Consider the following 23,825-nt stretch of genomic DNA (forward strand, 5'->3'; position numbering starts at 1 on the left):
CTCTAACTGGAACCTAACTGGACTCTAACTGGTCCCTAACTGGTCCCTAACTGGTCTCTAACTGGAACCTAACTGGACTCTAACTGGACCCTAACTGGTCCCTAACTGGTCCCTAACTGGTCTCTAACTGGAACCTAACTGGACTCTAACTGGACCCTAACTGGTCCCTAACTGGACTCTAACTGGTCCCTAACTGGTCTCTAACTGGAACCTAACTGGACCCTAACTGGTCTCTAACTGGAACCTAACTGGACCCTAACTGTTCTCTAACTGGACCCTAACTGGACTCTAACTGGACCCTAACTGGTCCCTAACTGGACTCTAACTGGTCCCTAACTGGTCTCTAACTGGAACCTAACTGGACCCTAACTGGACTCTAACTGGACCATAACTGGTCCCTAACTGGTCTCTAACTGGACCCTAACTGGTCCCTAACTTTTCTCTAACTGGACCCTAACTGGTCCCTAACTGGACTCTAACTGGTCCCTAACTGGTCTCTAACTGGAACCTAACAGGACCCTAACTGGACTCTAACTGGACCCTAACTGGTCTCTAACTGGACTCTAACTGGACCCTAACTGGTCTCTAACTGGACCCTAACTGGTCCCTAACTGGTCTCTAACTGGAACCTAACTGGACCCTAACTGGACTCTAACTGGACCCTAACTGGACTCTAACTGGACCCTAACTGGTCCCTAACTTGTCTCTAACTGGTACCTAACTGGTCTCTAACTGGAACCTAACTGGACCCTAACTGGTCCCTAACTGGTCTCTAACTGGACCGTAACTGGTCTCTAACTGGAACCTAACTGGACTCTAACTGGACCCTAACTGGTCCCTAACTGGACTCTAACTGGTCCCTAACTGGTCTCTAACTGGAACCTAACTGGACCCTAACTGGTCTCTAACTGGAACCTAACTGGACCCTAACTGATCTCTAACTGGACCCTAACTGGACTCTAACTGGACCCTAACTGGACTCTAACTGGTCCCTAACTGGTCCCTAACTGGTCTCTAACTGGAACCTAACTGGACTCTAACTTGACCCTAACTGGTCCCTAACTGGTCCCTAACTGGTCTCTAACTGGAACCTAACTGGACTCTAACTGGACCCTAACTGGTCCCTAACTGGACTCTAACTGGTCCCTAACTGGTCTCTAACTGGAACCTAACTGGACCCTAACTGGTCTCTAACTGGAACCTAACTGGACCCTAACTGATCTCTAACTGGACCCTAACTGGACTCTAACTGGACCCTAACTGGTCCCTAACTGGACTCTAACTGGTCCCTAACTGGTCTCTAACTGGAACCTAACTGGACCCTAACTGGACTCTAACTGGACCATAACTGGTCCCTAACTGGTCTCTAACTGGACCCTAACTGGTCCCTAACTTGTCTCTAACTGGACCCTAACTGGTCCCAAACTGGACTCTAACTGGTCACTAACTGGTCTCTAACTGGAACCTAACTGGACCCTAACTGGACTCTAACTGGACCCTAACTGGTCTCTAACTGGACTCTAACTGGACCCTAACTGGTCTCTAACTGGACCCTAACTGGTCCCTAACTGGTCTCTAACTGGAACCTAACTGGACCCTAACTGGACTCTAACTGGACCCTAACTGGACTCTAACTGGACCCTAACTGGTCCCTAACTGGACTCTAACTGGTCCCTAACTGGTCTCTAACTGGAACCTAACTGGACCCTAACTGGTCCCAAACTGGTCTCTAACTGGACCCTAACTGGTCCCTAACTTGTCTCTAACTGGACCCTAACTGGTCCCTAACTGGTCCCTAACTGGTCTCTAACTGGAACCTAACTGGACCCTAACTGGACTCTAACTGGACCCTAACTGGTCTCTAACTGGACTCTAACTGGACCCTAACTGGTCCCTAACTTGTCTCTAACTGGACCCTAACTGGTCCCTAACTTGTCTCTAACTGGACCCTAACTGGACTCTAACTGGTCCCTAACTGGACCCTAACTGGACTCTAACTGGACTCTAACTGGTCCCTAACTGGAACCTAACTGGACCCTAACTGGACTCTAACTGGACCCTAACTGGACTTTAACTGGACCCTAACTGGTCCCTAACTTGTCTCTAACTGTACCCTAACTGGTCCCTAACTGGACCCTAACTGGACTCTAACTGGACTCTAACTGGTCCCTAACTGGTCTCTAACTGGACCCTAACTTGTCTCTAACTGGAACCTAACTGGACCCTAACTGGACTGTAACTGGACCCTAACTGGACTCTAACTGGACCCTAACTGGACTCTAACTGGTCCCTAACTGCTCCCTAACTGGTCCTTAACTGGACTCTAACTGGTCTCTAACTGGACCCTAACTGGACTCTAACTGGACTCTAACTGGTCCCTAACTTGTCTCTAACTGGACCCTAACTGGTCCCTAACTGGACTCTAACTGGACCCTAACTGGTCCCTAACTTGTCTCTAACTGGACCCTAACTGGTCCCTAACTGGTCTCTAACTGGACCCTAACTGGTCCCTAACTTGGCTCTAACTGGACCCTAACTGGTCCCTAACTGGACTCTAACTGGACTCTAACTGGTCCCTAACTGGACCCTAACTGGACTCTAACTGGACCCTAACTGGACTCTAACTGGACCCTAACTGGTCTCTAACTGGACTCTAACTGGACTCTAACTGGACTCTAACTGCTCCCTAACTGGACCCTAACTGGACCCTAACTGGACTCTAACTGGACCCTAACTGGACTCTAACTGGACTCTAACTGGACCCTAAGTGGACTCTAACTGGTCCCTAACTGGACCCTAACTGGACTCTAACTGGACTCTAACTGGACCCTAACTGGACTCTAACTGGACTCTAACTGGACCCTAACTGGACTCTAACTGGACCCTAACTGGTCTCTAACTGGACTCTAACTGGACCCTAACTGGACTCTAACTGGTCTCTAATTGGTCTCTAACTGGACCCTAACTGGTCCCTAACTGGACTCTAACTGGACCCTAACTGGTCCCTAACTGGACTCTAACTGGACCCTAACTGGTCCCTAACTGGACTCTAACTGGACCCTAACTGGTCCCTAACTGGTCTCTAACTGGACTCTAACTGGTCCCTAACTGGACTCTAACTGGACTCTAACTGGTCCCTAACTGGACTCTAACTGGACCCTAACAGGTCCCTAACTTGTCTCTAACTGGTCCCTAACTGGACTCTAACTGGACTCTAACTGGTCCCTAACTGGACCCTAACTGGACTCTAACTGGACTCTAACTGGACCCTAACTGGACTCTAACTGGACCCTAACTGGACTCTAACTGGACCCTAACTGGTCTCTAACTGGACTCTAACTGCTCCCTAACTGGACCCTAACTGGACCCTAACTGGACTCTAACTGGACTCTAACTGGACCCTAACTGGACTCTAACTGGACCCTAACTGGTCTCTAACTGGACTCTAACTGGACTCTAACTGCTCCCTAACTGGACCCTAACTGTACTCTAACTGGACTCTAACTGGACTCTAACTGGTCCCTAACTGGACCCTAACTGGACTCTAACTGGACTCTAAGTGGACTCTAACTGGACCCTAACTGGTCTCTAACTGGACTCTAACTGGACCCTAACTGGTCCCTAACTGGACTCTAACTGGTCCCTAACTGGATCCTAACTGGACTCTAACTGGACTCTAACTGGTCCCTAACTGGACTCTAACTGGTCCCTAACTGGTCTCTAACTGGAACCAAACTGGACCCTAACTGGACTCTAACTGGACCCTAACTGGTCTCTAACTGGACTCTAACTGGACCCTAACTGGTCTCTAACTGGACCCTAACTGGTCCCTAACTGGACTCTAACTGGACCCTAACTGGACTCTAACTGGACCCTAACTGGTCCCTAACTGGACTCTAACTGGTCCCTAACTGGTCTCTAACTGGAACCTAACTGGACCCTAACTGGTCCCTAACTGGTCTCTAACTGGACCCTAACTGGTCCCTAACTGGACTCTAACTGGTCCCTAACTGGTCTCTAACTGGAACCTAACTGGACCCTAACTGGACTCTAACTGGACCCTAACTGGTCTCTAACTGGACTCTAACTGGACCCAAACTGGTCCCTAACTTGTCTCTAACTGGACCCTAACTGGTCCCTAACTTGTCTCTAACTGGACCCTAACTGGACTCTAACTGGTCCCTAACTGGACCCTAACTGGACTCTAACTGGACTCTAACTGGTCCCTAACTGGAACCTAACTGGACCCTAACTGGACTCTAACTGGACCCTAACTGGACTTTAACTGGACCCTAACTGGTCCCTAACTTGTCTCTAACTGTACCCTAACTGGTCCCTAACTGGACCCTAACTGGACTCTAACTGGACTCTAACTGGTCCCTAACTGGTCTCTAACTGGACCCTAACTTGTCTCTAACTGGAACCTAACTGGACCCTAACTGGACTGTAACTGGACCCTAACTGGACTCTAACTGGACCATAACTGGACCCTAACTGGTCCCTAACTGGACTCTAACTGGTCCCTAACTGGTCTCTAACTGGACCCTAACTGGTCTCTAACTGGACCCCAAGTGGACTCTAACTGGTCCCTAACTGCTCTCTAACTGGTCCTTAACTGGACTCTAACTGGTCTCTAACTGGACCCTAACTGGACTCTAACTGGACTCTAACTGGTCCCTAACTGGTCCCTCACTTGTCTCTAACTGGACCCTAACTGGTCCCTAACTGGACTCTAACTGGACCCTAACTGGTCCCTAACTGGACTCTAACTGGACCCTAACTGGTCCCTAACTGGACTCTAACTGGACCCTAACTGGTCCCTAACTGGACTCTAACTGGTCCCTAACTGGTCTCTAACTGGAACCTAACTGGACCCTAACTGGTCCCTAACTGGTCTCTAACTGGACCCTAACTGGTCCCTAACTTGTCTCTAACTGGACCCTAACTGGTCACTAACTGGACTCTAACTGGTCCCTAACTGGTCTCTAACTGGAACCTAACTGGACCCTAACTGGACTCTAACTGGACCCTAACTGGTCTCTAACTGGACTCTAACTGGACCCTAACTGGTCCCTAACTTGTCTCTAACTGGACCCTAACTGGTCCCTAACTTGTCTCTAACTGGACCCTAACTGGACTCTAACTGGTCCCTAACTGGACCCTAACTGGACTCTAACTGGACTCTAACTGGTCCCGAACTGGAACCTAACTGGACCCTAACTGGACTCTAACTGGACCCTAACTGGACTTTAACTGGACCCTAACTGGTCCCTAACTTGTCTCTAACTGGACCCTAACTGGACTCTAACTGGTCCCTAACTGGACCCTAACTGGACTCTAACTGGACTCTAACTGGTCCCTAACTGGAACCTAACTGGACCCTAACTGGACTCTAACTGGACCCTAACTGGACTTTAACTGGACCCTAACTGGTCCCTAACTTGTCTCTAACTGTACCCTAACTGGTCCCTAACTGGACCCTAACTGGACTCTAACTGGACTCTAACTGGTCCCTAACTGGTCTCTAACTGGACCCTAACTTGTCTCTAACTGGAACCTAACTGGACCCTAACTGGACTGTAACTGGACCCTAACTGGACTCTAACTGGACCCTAACTGGACCCTAACTGGTCCCTAACTGGACTCTAACTGGTCCCTAACTGGTCTCTAACTGGACCCTAACTGGTCTCTAACTGGACCCCAAGTGGACTCTAACTGGTCCCTAACTGCTCTCTAACTGGTCCTTAACTGGACTCTAACTGGTCTCTAACTGGACCCTAACTGGACTCTAACTGGACTCTAACTGGTCCCTAACTGGTCCCTCACTTGTCTCTAACTGGACCCTAACTGGTCCCTAACTGGACTCTAACTGGACCCTAACTGGTCCCTAACTGGACTCTAACTGGACCCTAACTGGTCCCTAACTGGTCTCTAACTGGACCCTAACTGGTCCCTAACTTGTCTCTAACTGGACCCTAACTGGTCTCTAACTGGACCCCAAGTGGACTCTAACTGGTCCCTAACTGCTCTCTAACTGGTCCTTAACTGGACTCTAACTGGTCTCTAACTGGACCCTAACTGTACTCTAACTGGACTCTAACTGGTCCCTAACTGGACCCTAACTGGACTCTAACTGGACTCTAAGTGGACTCTAACTGGACCCTAACTGGTCTCTAACTGGACTCTAACTGGACTCTAACTGGACCCTAACTGGTCCCTAACTGGACTCTAACTGGTCCCTAACTGGATCCTAACTGGACTCTAACTGGACTCTAACTGGTCCCTAACTGGACTCTAACTGGTCCCTAACTGGTCTCTAACTGGAACCTAACTGGACCCTAACTGGACTCTAACTGGACCCTAACTGGTCTCTAACTGGACTCTAACTGGACCCTAACTGGTCTCTAACTGGACCCTAACTGGTCCCTAACTGGACTCTAACTGGACCCTAACTGGACTCTAACTGGACCCTAACTGGTCCCTAACTGGACTCTAACTGGTCCCTAACTGGTCTCTAACTGGAACCTAACTGGACCCTAACTGGTCCCTAACTGGTCTCTAACTGGACCCTAACTGGTCCCTAACTTGTCTCTAACTGGACCCTAACTGGTCCCTAACTGGACTCTAACTGGTCCCTAACTGGTCTCTAACTGGAACCTAACTGGACCCTAACTGGACTCTAACTGGACCCTAACTGGTCTCTAACTGGACTCTAACTGGACCCTAACTGGTCCCTAACTTGTCTCTAACTGGACCCTAACTGGTCCCTAACTGGTCCCTAACTGGACCCTAACTGGACTCTAACTGGACTCTAACTGGTCCCTAACTGGAACCTAACTGGACCCTAACTGGACTCTAACTGGACCCTAACTGGACTTTAACTGGACCCTAACTGGTCCCTAACTTGTCTCTAACTGTACCCTAACTGGTCCCTAACTGGACCCTAACTGGACTCTAACTGGACTCTAACTGGTCCCTAACTGGTCTCTAACTGGACCCTAACTTGTCTCTAACTGGACTCTAACTGGACCCTAACTGGACCCTAACTGGTCCCTAACTGGACTCTAACTGGTCCCTAACTGGTCTCTAACTGGACCCTAACTGGTCTCTAACTGGACCCCAAGTGGACTCTAACTGGTCCCTAACTGCTCTCTAACTGGTCCTTAACTGGACTCTAACTGGACTCTAACTGGACCCTAACTGGACTCTAACTGGATCCTAACTGGACTCTAACTGGACTCTAACTGGTCCCTAACTGGACTCTAACTGGTCCCTAACTGGTCTCTAACTGGAACCTAACTGGACCCTAACTGGACTCTAACTGGACCCTAACTGGTCTCTAACTGGACTCAAACTGGACCCTAACTGGTCTCTAACTGGACCCTAACTGGTCCCTAACTGGACTCTAACTGGACCCTAACTGGACTCTAACTGGACCCTAACTGGTCCCTAACTGGACTCTAACTGGTCCCTAACTGGTCTCTAACTGGAACCTAACTGGACCCTAACTGGTCCCTAACTGGTCTCTAACTGGACCCTAACTGGTCCCTAACTTGTCTCTAACTGGACCCTAACTGGTCCCTAACTGGACTCTAACTGGTCCCTAACTGGTCTCTAACTGGAACCTAACTGGACCCTAACTGGACTCTAACTGGACCCTAACTGGTCTCTAACTGGACTCTAACTGGACCCTAACTGGTCCCTAACTTGTCTCTAACTGGACCCTAACTGGTCCCTAACTTGTCTCTAACTGGACCCTAACTGGACTCTAACTGGTCCCTAACTGGACCCTAACTGGACTCTAACTGGACTCTAACTGGTCCCTAACTGGAACCTAACTGGACCCTAACTGGACTCTAACTGGACCCTAACTGGACTTTAACTGGACCCTAACTGGTCCCTAACTTGTCTCTAACTGTACCCTAACTGGTCCCTAACTGGACCCTAACTGGACTCTAACTGGACTCTAACTGGTCCCTAACTGGTCTCTAACTGGACCCTAACTTGTCTCTAACTGGAACCTAACTGGACCCTAACTGGACTGTAACTGGACCCTAACTGGACTGTAACTGGACCCTAACTGGACCCTAACTGGTCCCTAACTGGACTCTAACTGGTCCCTAACTGGTCTCTAACTGGACCCTAACTGGTCTCTAACTGGACCCCAAGTGGACTCTAACTGGTCCCTAACTGCTCTCTAACTGGTCCTTAACTGGACTCTAACTGGTCTCTAACTGGACCCTAACTGGACTCTAACTGGACTCTAACTGGTCCCTAACTGGTCCCTCACTTGTCTCTAACTGGACCCTAACTGGTCCCTAACTGGACTCTAACTGGACCCTAACTGGTCCCTAACTGGACTCTAACTGGACCCTAACTGGTCCCTAACTGGTCTCTAACTGGACCCTAACTGGTCCCTAACTTGTCTCTAACTGGACCCTAACTGGTCCCTAACTGGACTCTAACTGGACTCTAACTGGTCCCTAACTGGACCCTACCTGGACTCTAACTGGACCCTAACTGGACTCTAACTGGACCCTAACTGGTCTCTAACTGGACTCTAACTGGACTCTAACTGCTCCCTAACTGGACCCTAACTGGACCCTAACTGGACTCTAACTGGACCCTAACTGGACTCTAACTGGACTCTAACTGGACCCTAACTGGACTCTAACTGGACTCTAACTGGACCCTAACTGGACTCTAACTGGACCCTAACTGGTCTCTAACTGGACTCTAACTGGACCCTAACTGGACTCTAACTGGTCTCTAACTGGTCTCTAACTGGACCCTAACTGGTCCCTAACTGGACTCTAACTGGACCCTAACTGGTCCCTAACTGGACTCTAACTGGACCCTAACTGGTCCCTAACTGGTCTCTAACTGGACTCTAACTGGTCCCTAACTGGACTCTAACTGGACTCTAACTGGTCCCTAACTGGACTCTAACTGGACCCTAACAGGTCCCTAACTTGTCTCTAACTGGACCCTAACTGGTCCCTAACTGGACTCTAACTGGACTCTAACTGGTCCCTAACTGGACCCTAACTGGACTCTAACTGGACTCTAACTGGACCCTAACTGGACTCTAACTGGACCCTAACTGGTCTCTAACTGGACTCTAACTGCTCCCTAACTGGACCCTAACTGGACCCTAACTGGACTCTAACTGGACTCTAACTGGACCCTAACTGGACTCTAACTGGACCCTAACTGGTCTCTAACTGGACTCTAACTGGACTCTAACTGCTCCCTAACTGGACCCTAACTGTACTCTAACTGGACTCTAACTGGTCCCTAACTGGACCCTAACTGGACTCTAACTGGACTCTAACTGGACTCTAACTGGACCCTAACTGGTCTCTAACTGGACTCTAACTGGACTCTAACTGGACCCTAACTGGTCCCTAACTGGACTCTAACTGGTCCCTAACTGGATCCTAACTGGACTCTAACTGGACTCTAACTGGACCCTAACTGGACTCTAACTGGACTCTAACTGGACTCTAACTGGACCCTAACTGGACTCTAACTGGACTCTAACTGGACCCTAACTGGACTCTAACTGGACTCTAACTGGACCCTAACTGGACTCTAACTGGACCCTAAGTGGACCCTAACTGGACTCTAACTGGACCCTAACTTGACTCTAACTGGACTCTAACTGGACTCTAACTGGACCCTAACTGGACTCTAACTGGACTCTAACTGGACTCTAACTGGACCCTAACTGGACTCTAACTGGACTCTAACTGGACCCTAACTGGACTCTAACTGGACTCTAACTGGACCCTAACTGGACTCTAACTGGACTCTAACTGGACTCTAACTGGTCCCTAACTGGACCCTAACTGGACTCTAACTGGACTCTAACTGGACCCTAACTGGACTCTAACTGGACTCTAACTGGACTCTAACTGGACCCTAACTGGACTCTAACTGGACTCTAACTGGACCCTAACTGGACTCTAACTGGACCCGTCCAGATGTGACAGGAGAGTTTGGGTTGCAGTTTCATCTGCTACTGGAGTCCAGTGGTTCCAGCAGGAAAAGCCATTTGCTACTGGTCTGAATCCACAGTGATGACTGTCGTCTGGATGGTGGATCCACATGTCCAGTCCTCCAGCGGCGAAGAGCATATGGAGGTGGTCAGAAAGATGTCCCCGATCTGAACCAGTACCATCACAGAACTGGTCTTTTGGACTTGACAGCCATCTGGGTGGTCCAACACAGACCTGGAACCCTGACTGGTCTGACCACAGTCCAGGTTTCCATGGTGTAGCGCTCCATCCCAGATCCCAGTCCAGAGAAGTCCAGGTCGTCTCTGGAACTTGGAACCAGGTTAACATGCAGCTTCTTCTCTCAGTAAAGTCTGAAGCGACGTCTGGAATGTAACTCTGTACTGATGAAGGTTTCCATGGTAACCCTTGGTCATGTGGTTCTATCAGTTGGTGATGATGGTGATGGTTCTGGATGCAGGTCTGTCAGGGATCATAATCTCGCATCTTCGTGAAGGAAATCAGTTTTTGCCGATGACTGGTTTTTCTAACGTGCAGATCTTCTGAACAAGTTTGATCCTCGACGTCTCGGACTTTCATGGACGATGTTTTTGGATCAAATCCTCTTTAACAAATGATTAAATGATTGATTCCAACCTTTTTTTATGTAAAATATATGATAAAAACATGAAATATCTCAACATCATTCTTTCTTCCGTCACGTGGAAAATGAACTCACACATCAGAAAGGATTTCTCTGATTAGAGGTTTCACGTGTCCGCCAGTAGCAGCCACGGTCTCAGCAGAGTTGACTATGACTTCCTCCGGATGCCGGCTCTCGGGTGAACAGCCACTTTCTTTTCCCCACAAACGGTTTAAAGTTGCCCGTTTCTGCAGCTGCAGAGGAACTGATTCAGCCAATAAGAGATGGAACATTCTTCCATTAAAAGAAATGACTACACTCCCATTTTATGTGCAATTATTACTCAAATTTAACAAAATCCAGGACTCACCACGTTTATTTTACCTCTTGCTGCTCTTACACGCTGTAAAAGCATACAGTAACGGTAATTAACTACACCTGGGAGGCTGAAGTAATCCTGGAGGAGCTCCGACTCAAAGCACATTTCTGGAGTCTTTTACAGCCAAGATAACAAAATAAATTGAGGCGGCTTGTTTGAGGCCGAGGTGTTAAAGGATTAACCAAGTGTTTAGTTTCCTAACTCTACCCATGCCTTACAGATGGTTTATTTGACAAAACCACAATCCCTCCGTAAAATTTACTTTGCCACAGTTCCCATGTGCAGATAATGTTGATGGGGAATTTAGAAAACATTTTCTTTGGGTGTAATCCAGAGCTAACACACCCAGGAGTCTGCAAGTTGCATTAAAATGCACATAGTTGGAGAAAATACAGTGGTTTTATTTCCGACTTGCACCCACATCTTTCTGGGTTGTTTTTGGAGTCATCCATACATCATGGCATTGAGTATCCAGGTTTCCTTCGTGTTTAGATGTTTCTAACTTCGTGTGAATAAACCAAAGACAAAAGCTGCGTTTCCATTACACTTAACTAAATATTGCAACAAAAACCACAAATGGAAACACCTACATTTAACCTTCATCACACTGCATAAAAAATGTTTTTTCCTTATAAAACTGCATTTTTCACAAACAGAAAAAAAGTCATGCCTGCGTGTTGTAAAAGCACACATCTTTCTTGTTTATTGTTGTAAGAAAGAATGAAAAAATATGTTCATTGTGTCTTTTTCATTGTCTTTTGCATATATTTCTTGGAAAGTAAAACACACACACACAGAAATTTATTTACAGTTTTTCTTTGGAACGTTTTGCTGGTGAAGATCAGGGGTGTGTTCTACCTGGAAATTCAAAGTGAACAACACGACTCGATCGTCCTGCTCTGTCCCCGTTTGCATCTTTTACTTGCTCCGCATACCGATTAGTCTCACGGACGAACAGAGCGATGATCTCTTCGTTGAAGAATCGCGCAAACATTCCCCTTCAGACACATCATTGTCTTCTAAATGTGGCCCTGCAGGTTCACCAACAGTGAACTGTGTTACTGTATTTCAGCTGTCGATCTGGTGCATAAATGCACTGGAAATGTGTTGAAGGTTAAAGAAAAGTCTTGAATATCGCTGAAATTTTTCATGCTCTCAGGCAGTTTTTCAAACATTTCCATGTAGAAATATATCGCAAAAGTGTAATGGAAACACTTTTTGGCATTTATGCATCCCCTGTGACCAGTTCATTTCCAGTAAAGATGGCGAGTTTTACAAAAGAAAATGGAGAAAAGCTTTGAAAAGCCGTAGCAAATTCTCCGCAGCAAATAGAAAACCCCCAAAATAACGCTACGTGGCTGTCTTGCATAAGCCACAATTCTCATTCAATATGTCAACAAGATTTTACGAGAACTGAGGTTTATTAGCTAAACACAGTTAAATGGAATTTAATTTTTGTTTGTCCAAACATAGAAATATAGCTTTTATTTAGTAAAACATGAAGTGAAAACTCAGCTAAAGATGAGTTCAGGCATCGTAACTTTTCCTGAAGAGCCTGCTAGACTTGGTACAAATGATCTCTGTGGGAACTGAGATCCAGCTGCACTTTTAAAACTAATAAGACTTTTTAAAGAACGTGTTTCTCCGATGGACTGGCGATCTGTCCGGGATGTACCCCATCCCTCGCCCAAAGACTGCTGGGATAGGCTCCAGCTTCCTCGTGACCCTTAGTCGGACTAAGCGGTTAGGATAATGAATGAATAAAATAACGTGTTCCACTTTCTGCCAGAGGTGGCGTCGCATCAAGTATTTCTGAAAGACCAGACTAGGCAGCCAAAGAAGAAGAAAATGTTTATCATCAACTGGTAAATGCAGAGCAAATTCTGTTTGTAGGTCAAACAGCTAGAAGCTGTTGCTGAAGCTGCATCAGGTCCTCACGCTGTAAAGCTTGTTACGCTCTCTGAACGAGACGAACGTTTGCTTTGTTCCGGTCAATTCGTACTCTACAAGAAGCTTCGTCTGCTGCAGGACGGGGATTACTGTGTTTTTATGTATATTTCTCGTAATGAGAAATGAGAAACTATGTCTGCGGTGGGGCAGGTTGTGCACGTGAAGGTGTCGGATAAGTTGTTTTCATTTTCCTACTTTCTCACCACCAGCTGTTAAAAGTAGACGTTCAACCTGCACCAACAAAAAGTGACAAGTTTCTCCTTCGAGATTTTCACGTCAACCACTCCAACCTCTAATATCTGGCCAATCACACAATATTTCTCAGAACCCCGCGAGAATAAAGTTGTACTGATGCATCAAGACACAAGATGTCCCCAACCACGTCCACATTGACAAACTGACGCCATTTTGTTCCATAACAGGAAAGAAGTTCTCGCTTCTGGCAGAGTATGGAACAGACTTTAGGTTGATCATTTTTCTGTCAGAACTTTTACAGAATTCTTCCACATCTGACACTCTTCGTCCCACAGGCAGCATGTTTTTGGTTGTGTTTACCCACGATGCTGTACGCTGAACCAACAACGCACTTTGTTCTGTCGACCGCTTCCGGTATCTGGTCCGCTTGAAACAGACTGAGGCCGGTGAATCATTCACTAATACCCTAACGAAGTGGACTTTAGCTCGGAAAGTCCGCTTCATTAGGGTATTTCAAGCGGACCAATCACAGGAACCTAGCTGAAACAGAAACTGGTCCAGCTTGGTTCTTTTTGACTCCCGTTTGGACGTGTTGCGGCTTTGTTCCAGGGTGGGATGTGCTGCTCTGGCAAAGTGACTGGTTTACTTTCATTTCTACACAGTACTCTGTTTATTGCTGAAGTACTTCACTGCCCAGAGAAGTGCTGATTCTTCCATTTAGCTGTTTTCTGTCCTGAAAGGCCGGAAGGGACTTCTGTTTTTTTCTTCACCTTCTCTTGCAGAAAAAAGGAAACTGAGAAACCTTGAGGTGAGACCTCAAAGCATCACCTCTTCTAGTCTGTAAATGTAATCTTCATTTTTTTCAATGTCTGGTCTTGTTACTACTGTACTACAAACCAGAGAAGAAGAGGAACAGGATGAAGAATAACCTATTTCCACTGGGTCCATGTTCACTGTGGTTGCATTCAGACCTTCGGCCCGTTCACACCTGAGTGTTCCCGACTCAGAGCCTGCAGTGCATCTGCTAGATCACGAAACCACACATGCTTTTACTAGGCAAAACCTGGTTGTTTACAGATGGCTCATCTGACTGAAAATGTCGTAGCATTAAAATAACGAGTTAGTAAGTACGTTAAACTTGCCATCAACTCCCAAAACTGCTGATAGCTCGAGCCAAACTGCAACCCTGCTGTTGAGAAAAGGATCTGTAGTAAAAAAAAAAAAAAAAAAAATGATAAAATAAAATCTTGTAGTTTGCCACCTTCATGATAAACGTCTTGTCATGCAAGATGAACAGTTAGACTCGCTGACTGACCTTTAGCCTGGTGTCACCGGACATTTCAGCCGTCGCACATGCACCGCTGTAGAGATGGCGGGAACTTTTTTTTTCTTTTACACCTCTAACTAGTGTCCAAAACTGATTAAAGAACGTTAAAGTGAACTCTGAACTCAGCGAGGTTCAGTAATGGATGAACCGACTTTATCACCATGGCAACTTTTAAAGATGCATGGTGGTATGAGGCCGGCGACGTGCCACATCCTCATTTGCGTATGTAGGGTAGCAGAACTGGGACTTTAGTCTGGTTGATGCCATCAGCAACAGCTAGTTTTTCTTCTTCTGTTGTCTCCAGGACTTTTTAAGTGACTCGTTTTCCATCTAGTGGTGGAAAGTGGTATTACAGTAAAACGTTTTGAGTTGTACAATTGTTGAGTTGTGTAACATCATTGCAAAATGTTCTAATAATGTCAATATGTTTCATTTTAATGCCTTAAACAGTTTTTTCTACAAAGCCAAGCTTAAAGATTTAACAGACTTTTTCTTTCCGACTCTAAGCGACGTGACACACCTCCTGTTTTCACCTCTTTCTTTTGTGATCAGATCACTTTTTGCATTTACATTTCAGGACACTGTGTTCATTTAAGAGTTTCATAAGGTCTGCTGGAGCCCTTTTGGGGAAACCCAAGCTAAAGGTTGTTGGTGGGAACGTGTGCACCGCAGTATCTGCCTCCCAGATGTTTGGATTGTCCTCGTTAATCTCCTTGTGATGGTTAACCGCAAAGGCCTCTCCCTGGTTAGACTGACAGAGTCAGTGAGACAGCTTCCCTGGGAAAAAAAAAGGTAAAAACAGGCAGAAACATGGAGCCACCTTTTGTGGTTCTGTCATATTCCTGTTGTACTTCGTTCCAAATGACCTCAGAAGAAACTGAAGGCAACTCCTCAGCACAACAGTCCAACACAAACATGCAGATATATTATCTGCCAGAGTCGGAGGGAAGCTGAAAACGGAGCGCTTGGGGCTGGAATGATGAATGGAGGACAGCAGCTTCAGGAACTTGCACTTCGCTTCAGCATCCTCTTTCTGCCGTTACAGTTGAATGAGCGAGCACATATTTCAAACATTTACACCTGGATGCACCTGGGGAAGAGTCCCAGGTTGACATTTGGTGAAAGTCCTGACCCTCGTTGCGTCAGCATCAGCTCATCCTTTTGCTACAGCACAACCACAACTTTCTGCCAACTTCCAGACTCTCTAGTGTCAGTGAGCACGTAGAAAGCCTCCTCTCTGTAAAAGCAACCTGGCAGCCTGGTTTGACATTGGCAAAGCTGCATGTGAACAAACAAGACTTCTGGAACAATGCTGGACAGACCAAAGTGGAGACGTTTGGTTAAAAAATCACCACAAACACCTCCATAGAAGCTGTCTGCAGACGGTGGAGGGACGATGATCTGGGCTACAGGACCTGGACACCTTGCAGAAATACTGACTCTGGAATCCTTCTGGATGCCAAAGTACTCCTATGCAGGGTTCTTACTCTTCGTTGTCCAAATCTGTCAGTACAAACTGGCCCCGGGGCCCATTCAAACATTCATACTGTATAGATTTAATTAGTCTCACTTGAGTTTTACAGTGTATTGATTTATACAAGACATTCATGTATCTTGTGCATGTTCAACTGAACACAGAAAAACAACAAATAGACAGTTCATGTATTCAACTGAGGCCACTAAAAGAAGACATTTAAAATAAGACTTATTAACTCAAAAACTAATTATTAATCTAATTATTATTTACATTATACGACAGCAAAAAGAAAGAACTTAAAAACCTGTTTACATCAATAAAAGGATGTTGTTGGACATTACAGATGTTTTCTGCATCTGCAGAGACGCTGTTGGGGGATCGGACATTTAATTGTTGCAGGTATCGGTGCTGGATCGTGCTAGCTAACATGTCAGCCTAAACCATAGACTGTATGTAGAGATGGGCGGAGCCTCTGTGAAGTCACCAATAGGTTTCTGAGGAGGTGAATTGAAGCTTGGTGGGCGGTTCCTACCATCACCAGGGTCGTGTGTCGTCTCTACTGATACATAAATATAAATACCAATATGGGCAAAGAGGTGGAGCTGAGAGGGGGGCTGTGAGCGTCATGGTGGATGATTGACATCGAGCGAAATCTGACCTGCCTGTAGCTAAGAGCTAACCGAGCTAACCCGGAGATAACAGGAGATAACCAGCTAACGGAGGTAAGCGGGCTAAAGCTTAAGTAAGAAGTACATTCTTCATACTTGAAGCGGGAGATCGGGTACCTGTCAATCAAAAGGACACGCCCCTAAATATGCCGAACTTCGAGATTAAATTACTTTTAAACGGGTGAGTTAGAAAAAAATTCACTCTCCCCCACAGTTGTCATGAACGTAAAACTAAACCTATTAAACTTAAAATGGATTTTTGAACATGTTTATTTCTGCTGTGAAGTTGGTCTTTTTAACATGGGAGTCTATGGGGGTTTGCTCTGTTTTGCAGCCCCAAGTGGAGGAGACGGGAACTGCAGGTTTTGGCTTCACTTTTAACTGGCGGAGGTTGCTACTTGGCCTGAACTCTCCGCTCTGCCTCATTATCTTTGTTCAGAAAACCCTACACAACAAATTTTGTCTTATTTAGCGGTTAGAAACACTTTCATCTTAAATTTTCCATTTGAAATGGCGTCGGCTACACGTTAGCTTTTTCTTCTGCCAGGAGTTTGTTTAACTGACTGACGCGTCACTGCCTCCTAGTGGTGGGAAGCCATATTGCAAATTAATAAGTCATTTTTCTCATGTGTTTAACTTATAAATGATGTGTTGCCGTGCGCCTCGCAGCCGACCTCTAGGTGGCATTTGAGGCCCTATAATTAGGAATCAGGGGTGTCCAAAGTGGGTCTGTGAAGGCTGAAGTCCTGTCGGATTTTAATGTAGCCCTGCTTTGAGCCAGGCGTGTTGTGGCAGGGATGTGTGGAAGACCTGCAGGATTGTAGCTCTCGAGGACCAAAACTGGACAAGCCTCCTATAGACAAATGCGTCCGTCTGTCCAGCAGCTAATGCTTGCCTATGCAACAGGAACGTGTCCCTGAACACAGCATCAGAATGACCGAGTCATCATCCGGTCAGCGTCCAGACCTCAAGCGGACTGAAATGCAGCAGGGGACCTTCAGAAAGCTGCAAACCTTTGCTGGACCTGAACACGGAACTATATAGAAGCTGTTCCTTTTCTTCCCCTTCTTCATTTTCTCTTTGTTTACTTTATTACACATTAAAAGTACTTGGTAGCAGTTTGGGAAACATCATGTTCAGATGCAAAACTCCACAGAAAAATCCTTTTTATTTCCGGAAGGGTCTGTATTCCCGTGGTGAAGCCTCTCGCTGCTGCCGTGCTGCCCTCCACGCCGCTTAGAAAACTTTAAAAAAAGGTGTAAATGCCGGATTATTCTGTCTGAAGCAGGACGCAGCTGATGTCAAGGAGACGCTAACCTTCCATGTGTCGCCTTCCATCGGCGTGTTTATGTCAGGCTGAGTGTTCTGGACTGCAGCAGCAGGATAATCATATCCATACATCCAGCTCCAGTGTGTGCATTGAAAACAAACACATGCATGGAGCTGTCAGTGGGGGGGGGGGGGGGGCGTCAGGCTCCAGGTTACACAAACAACCCAGCAAACAAAGAGCAGACCACAGTGGGAGAGGCAGCAGGCGGGAGAGAAGGGTGCAGGTGGAGGAGGCTGCCGTTGGAACTGTGAAGGTGTGTCAGCCAGAGCCTCCTCCTCCTCCTCCTCCTCCTCCTCCTCCTCCTCCTCCTCCTCCTCCTCCTCCTCTGCAGTTTGACTCTCCAGCTGTTATGACAGAGCTGAGAGCAGCTGTGCTCCAGCCAGTCATTATCCCGCCTGCATCTGGAGAGAGCAGAAGCCCCTCAGGATACAGCTCAGCAGCCTGAACCGCCGCTGCTCACCTGTCGGACCGACTGGACATATTCGCCCCAGCTCAGGTGTTGGGGGGACACTTTTACCCCCCAGAAGCCTCGTCTCTGCAGCTTCATCTGGACAGAAGAGGAGTTTTTCTTTCCCTTCACACCTGAAGGCTGAGCATGGACTACACTTACGTTTGGCTGCTCGCCACCACGCTGATGCTGGTCCAGCAGCACCAAGGTAACAGCGCCATGTGTAGCTGGGAGATGGAAGGAGGAGGGTGGGGGGGAGGTTCTGATTCTGGCTCTGTTTGCAGTTTGCATCACTGCATGAATGGTTCCTGAGAAGGTTGTTTAGTCCGGTGAAATGACGTGTGGGTCATGTGGGACGTAGCAGGAGAACGTGCTTTCATGGAGCTCCACCACAGCAGGAATGTGAGGCCCTGAACCTGATAAGGACTCACAGTTAATCACTTCAGACACAAGAATCTGAGCATGTCTGGCTCAGGAAAGATTCAAACGGACCTAAAACAAAGTAAAAGTCACAATAAAGTTGGTCTGTTTGCGACATTCCAGCCAAATATCCGGATGAGGTGGAGGTCAGGCTTTAGTTCCTTCTGCAAACATGTCCGCTCCGGTGTGGCTGGTCCACCACACCCTGCTGCCAACCTCTGGCTTCATTTCTCCTCCACGGCTTCTGCGTTTGGCAGGAAGTGTTCAGAGTGTCTGTGTGTCGTCACCGTGGCAACAGCTTCATCCCTCCACGTCTTTCTGTCTGTCCACAAGTTGGAACCTGAAACCTGCGCTGGTTTCAGGCCTTCCCAGTGAAACCTTCAGGCTAGGAGATGTTTCTGAGGAGGCTCTCTTACAGCTCTGCTCAGGAATGCATCATGGGAGCGTTGCAGGGAAATGTGGAATGCATTTGACCCGCTGCCATGGCTTTTACCTGCAGATTCCTGCCGCCAACCTGCGGGATGAAAAGCAGGAATTCCAGGATTACAGGGAGATCCTCAGATCAAAGCTGCAGAGGGGAAATGTTTTCTTTCCCCACAAAGTGGACTTCTTCCGTGCCTTCACACCTTCCTTCAGGTCAGACGGCACCAACGTGCTGAGCAGGAAGGTTGAGGCTCCTCATTTCAGACGGATCCAGCTGCCCAACTGGCCGACGGGTTATGAAACGCTGGTTGGAATGAAAGCTGGGGAATCTGGACCTCATGGCTTCTGGCTGCCACTCCCTGGTTTAGGTGTTCCTCAGACTGGAACCGCGGGCAATCTGCAGCTTTTAGGGGATCCAGGATCAAATATTCATGAGCTGTGATGGCTCAGTGTTTGCAGAGGAGAGCCTGATTTTATCCCAAAGCTTCTCCCGGTTTTCCAGCTTCTCCCATTCGACCCCTCTGAGTGTCTGAAAGGGATTTAATGCTGAAAAACTTGACGTTAAATCTCCTTTTAGAACAAGAAGTCTGGTTCTGAAATGAAAGTTGTCTTTTTATTTTCCACATTCCTTCCAAAGCCGAAGCTGTCATTCATTACACGCCTGTTAGGAGCCGAGACACCGCCGGATTAACGCCTAATGAGGCCTGGGGGCTAAAGAAAGCACCCCCCCACCCCCCGATGGATCACCGTTTTATTTGCTTTAAAGTGGAACCTGATCTGTGCATGCTTCAGTGATTCATATGCAATAGACTCATAACAAAAAAACCTTCAAAAATTACAAAAAATGCGGAATTTAGAGCTCCTGGTGACTTTTTATCTGAGCCATGAAAAACTGGTCCGAAAAGTCCAGTTTTCTAAGTATTTTAGAGCGCAAATTTACTGAGAAATTAAATGTTATAAAGAGATAAAATAAACAAGAATGATTATCATTAATAATAAAATAATAGTAATAAAATAATAATAATAATAAAATGACAATATAACAATAATAGTATTAATATTAATAATATAATGATAATAAATAAAATAATAATAACAACAGCATTAATAATAATATAATAATAAAAACAATAACAACAACAATAATCATAATAACAATAATAATATTAATAGTAATAATAATATACCTCTCCCTGAGCCGTCACCTTATCGTGGTGGAGGGGTTTGTGCGTCCCGAAGATCCTAGCAGCTATGTTGTCGGGGGCTTTATGCCCCTGGTAGGGTCACCCATGGCAAACAGGTGTCTAGGGGAGGGACCAGACCAAGCACGGCTCATAGACCCCTATGACGACGACAAACCTGGGCATAAATGTTCCCTTGCCCGGACGCGGGTTACCGGGACCCCCCTCTGGAGCCAGGCCTGGAGGTGGGGTACGTGAGCGAGCGTCTGGTGGCCGGGCCTTCGCCCATGGGGCCCGGTCGGGCTCAGCCCGAAAGGGTTACATGGGCCCCACCTCCCGTGGGCTCACCATCTGCGGGAGGAGCCGTAGGGGTCGGGTGCAATGTGAGCTGGGCGGCAGCAAGGGGCGGGGACCCTGGCGGTCCGACCCCCGGCTGCAGAAGCTGGCTCTAGGGACGTGGAACGTCACCTCTCTGGTGGGGAAGGAGCCTGAGCTTGTGCGCGAGGTTGAGCGGTTCCGACTAGATATAGTTGGACTCACCTCGACGCATGGCTTGGGCTCTGGAACCAGTACCCTCGAGAGGGGCTGGACCTTCTTCCACTCTGGAGTTGCTCATGGTGAGAGGCGCCGAGCAGGTGTGGGCATTCTCATCAGCCCCCAGCTTGGTGCCTGCACGTTGGGGTTTACCCCGGTGGATGAAAGGGTAGTTTCCCTCCGCCTCCGGGTGGGGGGACGGGTCCTGACTGTTGTCTGTGCTTATGCGCCGAACAGCAGTTCAGAGTACCCACCCTTTCTGGGGTCCTTGGAGGGAGTGCTGGAGGGTGCTCCTTCTGGGGACTCCATTATTCTGCTGGGGGACTTCAATGCTCACGTGGGCAATGACAGTGAGACCTGGAGGGGAGTGATTGGGAGGCATGGTCCCCCCCCTCTGAACCCAAATGGTGTTTTGTTATTGGACTTCTGTGCTCGTCATGGATTGTCTATAACGAACACCATGTTCCAGCATAAGAGTGTCCATATGTACACCTGGCATCAGGATTCCCTGGGCCGCAGTTCAATGATCGACTTTGTAGTCGTATCGTCGGACCTGCGGCCACATGCCTTGGACACTCGGGTGAAGAGGGGGGCGGAGCTGTCAACTGATCACCACCTGGTGGTGAGTTGGCTCAGATGGTGGGGGAGGAAGCCGGTCAGAGCTGGCAGGCCCAAACGTGTTGTGAGGGTCTGCTGGGAACGTCTGGCTGAGTCCCCTGTCAGAGCGAGCTTCAACTCCCACCTTCAGCAGAGCTTCGAACATGTCCCGGGTGAGGCGGGGGACATTGAGTCCGAATGGGCTGTGTTCCGTGCCTCTATTGCTGAGGCGGCCAGCCGGAGCTGTGGCTGCAAGGTCGTTGGTGCCTGTCGTGGCGGTAATCCCAGGACTCGTTGGTGGACACCAGCAGTGAGGGATGCTGTCAAGCTGAAGAAGGAGTCCTATCGGGCCTTTTTGGCCTGTGGGACTCTGGAGGCAGCTGATGGGTACCGACGGGCTAAGCGGCATGCGGCTTCGGCCGTTGCCGAGGCAAAAACTCGGGCATGGGAGGAGTTCGGCGAGGCCATGGAGAAAGACTTCCGGACGGCTTCGAGGAGATTCTGGTCCACCATCCGGCGGCTCAGGGGGGGGAAGCAGTGCTCCATCAATACTGTGTACAGTGGAGATGGGGAGCTGCTGACCTCAACTCGGGACGTTGTGGGTCGGTGGAGGGAATACTTCGAAGACCTCCTCAATCCTACCAACACGGCTTCCCATGAGGGAGCAGAGCTGGTGGACTCAGGGGTGGACTCTCCTATCTCTGGGGCTGAAGTCGCTGAGGTGGTCAAAAAGCTCCTTGGCGGCAAGGCCCCGGGGGTGGATGAGATCCGCCCGGAGTTCCTTAAGGCTCTGGATGCTGTGGGGCTGTCCTGGCTGACACGCCTCTGCAGCATCGCGTGGACATCGGGGGCAGTACCGCTGGATTGGCAGACTGGGGTGGTGGTTCCCCTTTTTAAGAAGGGGGACCGGAGGGTGTGTTCCAATTACAGGGGAATCACACTCCTCAGCCTCCCTGGTAAGGTCTATTCAGGGGTCCTGGAGAGGAGGGTCCGCCGGATAGTCGAATCCCGGATTGAGGAGGAGCAGTGTGGTTTTCGTCCTGGTCGCGGAACAGTGGACCAGCTCTATGCCCTCTCTGGGGTCCTGGAGGGGGCATGGGAGTTTGCCCAACCAGTCTACATGTGCTTTGTGGACCTGGAGAAGGCATTCGACCGTGTCCCCCGGGGGCTCCTGTGGGGGGTACTCCGGGAGTATGGGGTACCGGACCCCCTTGTACGGGCTGTCCGGTCCCTGTACGACAGGTGTCAGAGCTTGGTCCGTATTGCCGGTAGTAAGTCGGATTCGTTTCCGGTGAGGGTTGGACTCCGCCAAGGCTGCCCTTTATCACCGATTCTGTTCATAACTTATATGGACAGAATTTCTAGGCGCAGCCGAGGGGTTGAGGGGATCCGACTTGGTGGCCTCAGGATTGGGTCCCTGCTTTTTGCGGATGACGTGGTCCTGTTGGCTTCGTCTGGTCGTGATCTCCAGCTCTCGCTTGAGCGATTCGCGGCCGAGTGTGAAGCGGCTGGGATGGGAATCAGCACCTCAAAATCTGAGACCATGGTCCTCAGCCGGAATAGGGTGGATTGCCCTCTCCGGGTCGGGAGTCAGGTCCTGCCTCAAGTGGAGGAGTTTAAATATCTCGGGGTCTTGTTCACGAGTGAGGGAAGGATGGAGCGTGAGATCGACAGACGGATCGGTGCGGCGTCTGCAGTAATGCGGGCTCTGCGCCGGTCCGTCGTGGTGAAGAAGGAGCTGAGCCAGAAGGCGAAGCTCTCGATTTATCAGTCGATCTACGTTCCTACCCTCACCTATGGTCATGAGCTGTGGGTCGTGACCGAAAGAACGAGATCTCGTATACAGGCGGCTGAAATGAGTTTCCTCCGCAGGGTGGCCGGGCTCTCCCTTAGAGATAGGGTGAGGAGCTCGGTCATCCGGGAGGGGCTCAGAGTAGAGCCGCTGCTCCTTCGCATCGAGAGGAACCAGTTGAGGTGGCTCGGGCATCTGGTCAGGATGCCTCCTGGACGCCTCCCTGGTGAGGTGTTCCAGGCACGTCTCTCGGGGAGGAGACCCCGGGGAAGACCCAGGACACGCTGGAGGGATTACATCTCTCGGCTGGCCTGGGAACGCCTCGGGATCCCCCCCCCCGCAGAGTTGGCAAATGTGGCTGGGGAGAGGGAAGTCTGGGCTTCCCTGCTTAGGCTGCTGCCCCCGCGACCCGACCCCGGATAAGCGGCAGAAGATGGATGGATGGATGGATAATAATATAATA

General features: G+C 48.6%; 1 protein-coding gene across 1 annotated transcript in view; it reads left to right on the forward strand.

Annotated features, from left to right (window-relative positions):
- Positions 1–18,529: 18,529 nt before the first annotated feature.
- LOC306767807 (endothelin-2) overlaps positions 18,530–23,825 on the forward strand; it is a 40,890-nt gene continuing 35,594 nt past the window's right edge. The window contains exon 1 of the mRNA XM_079255932.1: positions 18,530–18,623. Coding sequence (XP_079112058.1) covers positions 18,563–18,623 — 61 coding nt within the window. The 5' untranslated portion in view covers positions 18,530–18,562. The remainder of the gene's footprint in view (positions 18,624–23,825) is intronic.

The sequence above is a fragment of the Telmatherina bonti genome (genome assembly GCF_933228915.1).
Source record: "Telmatherina bonti genome assembly, chromosome: 16".
In the NCBI taxonomy this organism is placed as follows: domain Eukaryota; kingdom Metazoa; phylum Chordata; class Actinopteri; order Atheriniformes; family Telmatherinidae; genus Telmatherina; species Telmatherina bonti.